Genomic DNA, 10703 nt, shown 5'->3' on the forward strand with positions numbered 1-10703 from the left:
AAGTTTCCAGGCTCCCACGTCCCATTGGTGCCAGAGGGTAGGAGGGTCTACATCAGGCCCTGTCTGCCTAACCCTCCCCTGCCTTGCTGTGAACACCCAGAGCTGGTGAGGGGAATCTACAGAGTGCCACCTCCAGGGTCCCAGACCAGAAGATCTGGGTATAGTCTGCTGACATGGCCTAAAAACTGTCTTGTTTTATCACCCCACTCTGAGAATTTCAGCCCCTCTCAGAGACATTCATTCTTTCTTTTCCGTCTTCATTTTGCCCTCCAAGCCTTTCCCTTTAGCATAGGAGAACAATTTAATTTCCCCATGTGGCAGGAAACCAAGCCTAAGTCATATCTTTTATCTTGCCTTCTCCCACTTATTTCTTAGTAAAAATGCAGTGCTCTGAGAATCCCAAATTCGGCCCCTTAGAATTCACAAGTCCTCTTTTCTGTCAACAATGGACCTAGTAAATAAAAGCCACAGTTTTTACAAATACTGGTTAAAAAAAAAAAAAAACAAATTTTTGTTTTGAGATGATCATAGCTTCACATGCAGTTGTAAGAAATAACACGGAGATTCCCAGCACCTCACACCCAGTTTCCCCCAGTAGCAGCATCTTGCATTACTACAGACAGTATCACAACTAGGAAATGAACATTGGTGCAATCCACCAGTCTTATCCAGATTGCACCAGCTTTCTAGGGATCACCAGCTATCACCAAGGGATCCCTAAATCTTCCTTAAGAAAATTTCCAGGTCCACTCTGTAGTTAAGTGATATTCTTGTCTTTCATAGGATGCGGGTTTAGGAATAACCGAACTGATCATGAAATAGAGACGGATGAGACTAATATTGAAATGATTGTTTCAAAATTTGAATATACCATCTGTAGAGGCTCTAAATAAAATGTTAGCATTTCAGTCACATTATAGGTCACTCACAGTGGCCTTAGCATGGGCTAGTGGACTGTCCTCCAGAGAGGCTGTCTCTAGAGCCAAGTGCCTTACTCCAGTCATGGTAGGTAGGGCCTGGTTGCAGATATGCCCTGCTTCAGACACATTTGATGACAACATCTGCTGTGCAGCTGTCCCTTCTCTGCATCTGAGATCAGCCGGGGAGTTGTTCAGCAGGCCTGATAATCTGTACTCTGGAACCCACAGATTGGTCTGTGGCTGTAGGACAGGTTGTACTTTTGCAACTGTTTTGAGCAAGGTTAGCCCTGGACCAAGCAGGAGGTCTCTGAGAGCCCTCAGACACCAGAATTGGGAAGACAGCGCTTTGCCTCTCAGGAAGCTGTGCAGCTCCTCTCCAGGTGAGACAAAGTAGTCTGAGGACCCTCAACCTGGGCATTCAAGTTCTTCTCCAGGTAGGACCTGGATCCTCCATGCCCAGCCAAGCTGCCTGGATATGGGTATTCCCGGGAATGGGTTATCCTCCCCAAGGGCCACCCTACCACTCTCCTATGTTCATGGAAGAAACACCAGACAAATGTCAACAACAATGTTATTTCTCAGTAATTATCAGTTATACTTCTCTAACAAATTGATGAAGAAGATCACAAAAGAAAGGATCTGTAGTAGAGGACATTGTTCAGTCAATACCAAGGCAACCAAACATGTGTTTTGGTCATTTGGAGATTAACACTCAAAAGGATTCATCGCAAAAGCTGTCTGACATGAGACCTCTCCTTTAAGATTCTACATTTGGCCTGGTGCGGTGGCTTATGCCTGTAATCCCAACATTTTGGGAGGCCGAGGTGGGCGGACGGAGTCAGTTCGAGACCGAAACCCTGACTTACTGAAATACAAAAAAATTAGCTGGCATGGTGGCGGTGTAATCCCAGCTGTCAGGAGGGCGAGACAGGCCAAGAACCCGAGGCAGAGGGAAACAGGCGAGATTTCTGCAAAAAAAAAAAAAAAAAGATTCTATATTCAACATGTGCTTGTCACTTGTTGTTGTTTTTTTTTTTTTTTTTTTGAGACAGAGTCTCGCTCTGTCGCCCAGGCTGGAGTGCAGTGGCACGATCTCGGCTCAGGTTCAAGCAATTCTCCTGCCTCAGCCTCCCAAGTAGCTGGGATTACAGGTGCCGGCCACCATGCCCAGCTAATTTTTGTACTTTCAGTAGAGACGGGGTTTCAGGATGTTGTCCAGGCTGGTCTCAAACTCCTGGGCTCAGGTGATCAACCCGCCTCAGTCTCTCAAAGTGCTAGGATTACAGGTGTAACCCACTGCACCTGGCCTACTTGTCAGTTCTTTAAGTGCCTGTTTTCTATCCATTGCAATTTTTCTTTCCACACATTTTCCCTCTTTTTGGCTAAATGTGTAGATACAGGCACTTCCTCTTCTCCAATAGGTTGTTAGCATTAAATGTAAACATAATGCCCTATCTCTACATCTTGAGAATCCTATCACACAATGACCTTTATTCTGGCAAAGGTATCAGCACCTGCCACCAAAGAAGAGAACTGAACATCTTTTGGCAATTCACTGTCTTTTTAAACCATAGTATTTTCATCACACTAAGTTTTTTCTTTTCTTTTTAGACAAAAGCTCTAATGGACAAACTTCAAAAGACTGTTTCCTCTGAAGGAAGATTTAAAAATCTTAGAGAAACCCTTAAAAAGTATGTGTATCTTAATTATTAAATTATTCATAATTCAGAAATATATTTACATAATGTGTATAGTATACAAACAGTGACCTACCACCTACTTTGCTTTGAAAAGAAAAATAAATGGGAAACAACTTATATCATCTAGGTATTTTTCTGATTTTCCTTACTATTTGGAATACTGTGCATATAGTACTTGTCTTATGGATATACTCATGGCATGCAGATTAAGAATTAAGCAGGCAATACCACTATAATAAATCAGACTTTTACTGTAAAAATTTTATTGATTCAGTTATTTCCTAATCTAAGCACAATGATTTCCTGTGAGTTTTATTTAAATATTCCAGCACCTGTTGATTGTTATTTTTGGTCTTTGGTTTCTAGATCATTCCCTTTCTACACACACACACACACACAGAGAGAAAGAGAGAGAGAGACTGAAATTCTCCTGCAACTGGTATTCTCATAATCCACCACATGTACTTACTGTAGAAAAACATGAGTCCTGTGATGGTATGAGTGAAAGCAAGACTAAGACGTAATAATAATAATAATAATGCAACAGCAATAATAGTATAAGAACGAACTAACAAAGTATTTACTAAATGACAGGTTTCATGCTAAGTGCTTGATGTGTGTATGTAAGCCTCACAAGAAATTCAAGAGATAAGCTTTTCTATCTCCATTTTACAGAAGAGGAAACTGCAGTTCAGAGAGTGTTCCCAGTATCACTTAGTAATTGGTCAAGCTGGGATTCGAACCCAGCTCCTCCTGCATCAAAAGCCCATGTGCTTAGCTTTCGGCCCCTGAGAAGACCAAGTATACCCAGCTCTCTCTAAAAACTAAACAAAACAGTGTCTCACCTTAGTCTGAGTTGTGATGTTAAGTCTACAGTTTCTAAAACATTTAAGAACCAACTAAAACAGAAAACAAGTTTTTACCAGTACAAAGCTCTCATTGCATGGATTTTTCCATCTAGTTCATCAAGGCTGAATGCTTGATTTAAAGAGGTAAGACCACAGAGGTTTTCCTCCAAGCTTCTACCCCTTAAAGAAGTGTGGGCAATTTATAAGTATTGCAAACAATTACTGCTAGCAAATGCTTTGTATTTGTCTCTAAGATATCCTGTTGTTTGAACATGCCATTTTGTTTTTCAAACATGTAGTAAAGCATGGGCTGTCATTTTTGTATTTTATTCTATTGTGAAATGTGTTTAAAATTCTACGTATCATGAATATGCTTCTGAAACTGAAATAAAAAGAGTTCGTTCTTCAGGATCAAAGGAGGATCCTTTAATCCTCCTTTGTTTAATTTGGGGAGGGAAATAGACATTTATTCAAATGAGTCTCAGAACAGTGCCTCTTGGTCTTGCAGTTGTAACCCTCCTGCAGTTCCTTACCTTGGGATGTACTTGACAGACCTGGCATTTATTGAAGAAGGAACACCAAACTTCACTGAGGAAGGCCTTGTCAATTTCTCCAAAATGAGAATGGTAGGTATAATTTCATAATTAGCCTGTTTCAAAGGCTTTAGAGGTTTATAGAGAAGAGGCTAAGTAATAAAAGTCAATGTTTGCTTTTTTTGTTCTCCTTTTTTTTTTTTTGGAGAAACGGTCTTGCTCTATTGCCCAGGCTGGAGTGCAGTGGCACGATCTCTGCTCACTGCAACCTCTGCCTCCAGGTGGAATCAATTCTCTTGCCTCAGCCTCCTGAATAGCTGAGAGTACAGTTGCGTGCCACCATGCCCAGCTAATTTTTATATCTTTAGTAGAGAAGGGTTTTCACCATGTTGGCCAGCCTAGTCTCAAACTCCTGACCTCAAGTGATCTGCCTGCCTCGGCCTCCCAAAGTGCTGGGATTACAGGCCCAGTCCAATGTTTGCTTTTTAATCTTGCGATGGATGAGGAGGTAGATACTGGGACTAATACCGGATGTGGGCTGATTGAGGAGATTTTTGGTCATGAAATCCTTATTTAAACCAATGTCTAGAAGGGTTTTTCCAATGTTATCTTGTAGAATTTTTATAGTTTCAGGGCTTAGGTTTAAGTCTTTAATCCATCCTAAGTTTATTTTTGTATAAGGTGAGAGAAGAGGATCCAGTTTCACTCTCCTACACATGGCTTGCCAATTATTCCAGCACCATTTGTTGAAAAGGGTGTCCTTTCCCCATTTTATGTTTTTGTTTCCTTTGTTGAAGATTAGTTGGCTGTAAGTATTTGGATTTATTTCTGGGTTCTCTGTTCTGTTCCATTGGTCTACCTGCCTATTTTTGTACCAGTACCATGCTGTTTTGGTGTCTGTGGCCTTATAGTATAGTTTGAAATCAGGTAGTGTGATGCCCCCAGATTTGTTCTTTTTGCTTAGTCTTGCTTTGGCTATGTGGGCTCTTTTTTGGTTCCATGTGAATTTTAGAATTATTTTTTCTAATTCTGTGAAGAATGATAGTGGTATTTTGACGGGAATTGCACTGAATTTGTGGATTGCTTTTGGCAGTATGGTCATTTTCACAGTATTGATTCTACCCATCCATGAGCATGGGATGTGTTGCCATTTCTTTGTGTTGTCTATGATTTCTTTCAGCAGTGTTTTGTAGTTTTCCTTGTAGAGGTCTTTCAATTCCTTGGTTAGGTATATTCCTAAGTATTGATTGAGGAGATTTTTGGCAAAGCCATTTCAGCATCCCCGAGGAGATGAGGAATCCAAGGATGAGTTCCTAAGACTGACTAGTGATAGACACTTTCTGAAAGCTTCTTGCTGGACAGCCAGGTTCTTTTATTTATTTATTTATTTATTTATTTATTTATTTATGACACAGTTCTGTTGCCCAGGCTGGAGTGCAGTGGCCAGTGGCATGATCTCGGCTCACTGCAACCTCCACCTCCTGGGTTCAAGCAATTCTCATGCCTCAGCCTCCCGAGTAGCTGGGATTACAAGCCCACGACACCACGCCTGGCTAATTTTTGTATTATTAGTAGAGACACGGTTTCACCATGTTGGGGCCAGGATGGTCTCAAACTCCTGAACACAATTGATCCACCCACCTCGGCCTCCCTAAGTGCTGGGATTACAGGCATGAGCCTCCGTGCCCAGCCTGGACAGCCAGGTTCTAAGCACTAAGCTAGAAGCAAGGAGCCCACGGATGACAGCACCCAGAGCTTGCCTCTCCCAAACATGAGGCCACATAGTGCCAGCTGTTCCCCAATTTTGAATTCAGTATCTTTTTGCTTTTGGCATTTCATGTACCTCCTTGAGGGTCAAGAAAGCACCAAGCATAGGGAATGGTCAGGCAGGCTCCACCTGCCTCACTGGAGGAAGGGACTGACCCTTCCAGGAAGAGGCCTCATAAGAATGTGCTGCAATACAGGAAATGCTTTTCTCTGCTTTTGTTGTCATTTTGTTTTGTTTTTTTCTCTGTTAGATATCACACATCATCAGAGAGATACGCCAGTTCCAGCAGACTTCCTACAGAATAGATCATCAGCCAAAGGTAATATTCTGTGGCTGTGAAGGAATTAATAAAGAACAAAGGGAAAATTACTGAATTAGAAAACAACAGTAAAAGTTGATCCAAAATACCAAAAGCTAGCTCATGGAAAAGACCAGTAAAATAGAAAATCTTTGGCTAGTCTGATTAAAAAAAAAAAAAGAAAAAAAGAACATCAATTCATCATCAAGTTCTGTTGATTTTACTTCTTATATTTCTTGTGATTCTGTCCCTCTTCCATTTGTCTTCACTGCCATGACCCTTGGTCCAAGCTGCCAATATCTGTTGCCTACTCTACCTGCATTCACTCTAGGATGCAAAATTCATTCTGCAAATCACAGCTAGGTAGAGCTCTCTGAAATGCAAAGTGGATTATTTTCTCCCTTACATAAAACATTTTCCTGGCTTCCCATTGTTCTTAGGATAAAAAAAAAATTAAGAATCTTGGACATGACCATGAAGTCTCGCATTATGTGCCCCCTACTTTTTTCTTAAGATTCAATTCACATCATATACCCCCTTACTGTCTCCATCCCAGTCACAAATGGCCTCTTACCCCCATTTTCTAGTAGACTTTACTTTTTTAGAATAGTTTTAGCTTTACAGAAAAATTGAGAAGGTAGTAGAGAAAATTCCCATATGCTTCACGGCCAATGCCCTATTATTGTCTTACATTAGTATGATGTGTTTGTTAGACTTAATGAGCCCATGTTGATACATTATTGTTGTTATTATTATTATTATTATTATTTTGAGATGGAGTCTCGCTCTGTCACCCAGGCTGGAGTGCAGTGGCACGATCTCGGCTCACTGCAAGCTCTGCCTCCCGGGTTCACGCCATTCTCCTGCCTCAACCTCCCGAGTAGCTGGGACTACAGGCGCCTGCCACCACACCTGGGTAATTTTTTTGTATTTTTAGTAGAGATGGGGTTTCACCGTGTTAGCCAGGATGGTCTTGATCTCCTGACCTCATGATCTGCCCGCCTCGGCCTCCCGAAGTGTTGGGATTACAGGCGTGAGCCACTATGCCCGGCCGATACCTTATTATTAACTGAAGACCACTGTTTATTTGGATTTCCTTATTTTTTACATAATATCCTCTTTCTGCTCCAGGATCCCATCCAGGACACCACATGTCATTTAATTGTCAAGGTTCTTTAGGCTCCTCTTGGTTGTGTGGTTTCTTAGACTTTCCTTAATTTGGGTGGCCTTGACTGTTTTGAGGAGCAAAGGTCAGGTATTTTGCAGGATGGCCCACTGTTGAAATTTGTCGGATGTTTACTCAGGGTTAGCCTGGGGTTATGGGTTATTGGAAGGAAGACCCCAGAGGTGAAGTGCCATTTTCATCACATCATATCAGGAGTTATATTATCAGCCTAATTTATGACTGTTGATGTTAGCTCGAATCGCCTGGCTAAGGCAGTGTTTGCTGGGTGTCTCCACTGTAAAGTTATTCTTTTTTCCTTCCTTCCTCATCCTGTATTCTTGGGAAGGAAGTCACTATGAACACCCCACACCTAAGGAGTGGAGAATTATGCCTGCCTCTCCTTGAGAACGAAATATCTACATAAATTACTTGGAATTCTTCGCTCAAGAGATTTGTTTCTTCTCCATTTATTAATTTATTCAATCATGTACTTATATCAGTATGGACTAATGGATTTAATACTTAGGATTGTCATCCAATAATATTTTATTCTATTGCTGAAACTGTTCCAAGCTTGGCCATTGGGTGCTCTTTCAGTTGACTTCTTTGTCATATCCTGCTCCATGTAGGGTTTTCTCTTTTTCTTTTTTGAAGACTTTCTTAACTTTCTGATAGTATAAGATGCTCCAGACCAGGTGTGGTGGCTCACACCTATATTCTTAGCACCTGGGGAGGCCAAGGCAAGAGGATCGTTTGAGCCTGGCCAGCCAGATTACCTGAGGTCAGGAGTTCAAGACCAACCTGGCCAACATGGTAAAACCCTGTCTCTACTAAAACTACAAAAATTAGCCAGGCATGGTGGCAGGCAGCTGTAATCCCAGCTACTTGGGAATGCTGAGGCAGGAGAATCCCTTGAAACCAGGAGGCAAAGTTTACAGTGAGCTGAGATCGTACCATTGCACTCCAGCCTGTGCACTCCAGCCTGGGCAACAGAGCAACACCCTGACTCTGGGGGGTAGAAATAAAAAGATGCTCTAGACTCATCTTTTATAATTTGCCCCAGTCCTAGACTCAGCTATTTCTGCCAAAAGCTCTAGTTCCTTTTTTTGGAGAATGGTTTCAGCAACCAAGATATGGACTTTAGATATGCTTGTGTTATGCAGGTATCAGCTGACAGAGCACAGGAATCTATGTGTGTATACTAACTCATATATATATATACACACACACACATACACACACACACACTTATACATATTTATAAGTATGTCTCTATGTAACCATCAGTATTTGTATTAAGCTAAATATACTGATGCCCCCAACTCTATTCTATTACCATGTGAATCATTCCAGCCCTCTCCCCACATTTGCTTATCCGTAAATTCCTTCTCCAACAGTGAGAGACACACTTTCTTTTAATAGCCCCTAGGTTTTGCCCTATTTCTGTTTGCCACAAGGCCTTTACCTATGTTCTTCCTTCTGTCTGGAGTACCCTTTCTTCCTCATTGCACAGTTTACTTGTACACAGCTTAAGTATCACTTAGGAAGACTTCCCTAACTTTCCCAAACCTCACTCCACTCTTTTAAGGTTGTATTGCACCATCTAAGTCTCCTTTCTAGCACTTACTGCTGGAGTCACCATTTTACATTTATTTGTGTGATTATGTGCACATGCATGATATCCATGAAGGTCAGAGTCAGACTTACTGTGTTTATTATCATAGCCCCAGCATCTTGCACAGTGTCTGGACCATAGCAGATAATAAATGTTTCTTGAATTAGTTAATTCAAGTCAGGAAAAAGACACGGTTGTGACCATCACTGCTACTATTCAGTTTTGAACAGGAAAAAATTTACCATGGCAATGAAGCAATAAAAAGAAGCAAAAGGTATAAAAATCATAAAGGTAAAGATTAAATACTATAATTCACAGATGATTTGATCTAGAAAATCCAAGAGAAATTATCCAAGAGAAAACCCAAGAGAAAAACTGATGAATTATTAAGGGAGTATAGCAACTGGACATGAAAAAGCCAATAATCTTCAACACATTGGCAATAACCAATTCAAATGTAATATAAAAAATCTCAATCAAAATAGCAACAAAATCTGTAATGCCTAGGATTAAGTGGGACAGGAAATATGTAAGACCTTTATGTACTGAAGTACATAAGGAGAAAGTTGTATCATATTCATGGATCAAAATACTTACTATTGTAAAGAGATCCATCGTCCTCAAATTAATCTATAAATTCATTGAAGTCCTGGTCAAAATCCCAACAGGGTTTTCATGGAACTTGACAAACTTATCCTGAAACTGTTATGGAGGCATAGATAGACCAAAAACAGACAAGAACTTTTTGGTAAATAAGAATAGTAAAGGAGAGTATTCCCTACCAGTTATGGCCATATCCTAAACTGAGAGTAAATAAGGTAGGACTCTACTGGCCTGGCAGTGCGAATCCAGTGAGGCAGAAGAAAGTCCATGTGTGTGTTTAGTCTACCTGAAAATCTACGAGAAAAAGAAGGCACTCAAAGAAAGTGCCAGAAAGAAACTGACCATTCAATAAATAGAACAGGAATTTTGGCTCTCCATCTTGCCATTCACAAAAATAAATTCCAGATAAGTTCATTACCTAAGTTTAAAAAGAAGTATTTACATTATTTGAAACAAATAAAGGATAAAATATTCATGACCTTTGGATTTGAAAGACCTTCTTAAGCACAGAATGCAAAAGCTGTAAAAGCCAAGCTTGATAAAGTTAATGAAAATTAAGGATTTCTATATGACAGAGGACAATTATTTAAGTCAACATATAAGCAGTAGACAAGGAGACAACATTTGCAACATATAAAACAAAGAAACAGAATAAAAGCATTTCTATAGTCTATAAGAAAAGCATAAACAATTCAACTCGTAAACCTGTGAATAGTTAATTCACAGAAGAAACAAAATGGCCAATAAATATTTTTTAAATACTCCTCTAGTAAAGAGAGAAAATGTAAATTACAGTGGGACATCATTTTCACTTATCAGATTGACAAAAATTTAAAAGATTGATAATATCAAACCTTGCTTAGGATATGGGAAAACAGGTACTGTCACATACTGTAGGTTTGGAAGCGTTGCAGGTCATTATCCATCATCAGTTAAAATTAAAAATTGGTATATTCAATTACTGGAACTCTTACCATTTTTGGTGAGAATAAAACCGAACAACCACTTTGCAAAACTGTGCCATTTGGAAGTTTCTTAAAATGTTAAATGAGCACCTGTCTTAGGACCTAGCAATTTCTCTCTTAGGTATTTATCCAAAGGAAAAATGAAAGCATCCTCCTCAAAAGCCTCGTATAGCAGGGCACGGTGGCTCACGCCTGTAATCCCAGCACTTTGGGAGGCCGAGGCGGGCGGATCACAAGGTCAGTAGATCGAGACCATCCTGGCTAACATGGTGAAACCCCGTCTCTATT

The 10703-nt window shown here is 40.4% G+C and overlaps 1 protein-coding gene across 4 annotated transcripts in view; it reads left to right on the top strand.

Annotated features, from left to right (window-relative positions):
* The window catches only part of RASGRF2 (Ras protein specific guanine nucleotide releasing factor 2), a 265347-nt gene that overhangs the window by 248881 nt on the left and 5763 nt on the right, over positions 1–10703 (top strand). For 3 of the 4 annotated variants that reach the window (XM_031666740.1, XM_031666739.1, XM_031666742.1), the window contains 3 exons: positions 2532–2611; positions 3977–4094; positions 6020–6088. In XM_031666740.1, coding sequence (XP_031522600.1) covers positions 2532–2611; positions 3977–4094; positions 6020–6088 — 267 coding nt within the window. The remainder of the gene's footprint in view (positions 1–2531; positions 2612–3976; positions 4095–6019; positions 6089–10703) is intronic. The other variant, XM_031666741.1, reaches the window with a different exon arrangement.

The sequence above is a fragment of the Papio anubis genome, chromosome 5 (assembly GCF_008728515.1).
Source record: "Papio anubis isolate 15944 chromosome 5, Panubis1.0, whole genome shotgun sequence".
Taxonomy (NCBI): Eukaryota; Metazoa; Chordata; class Mammalia; order Primates; family Cercopithecidae; genus Papio; species Papio anubis.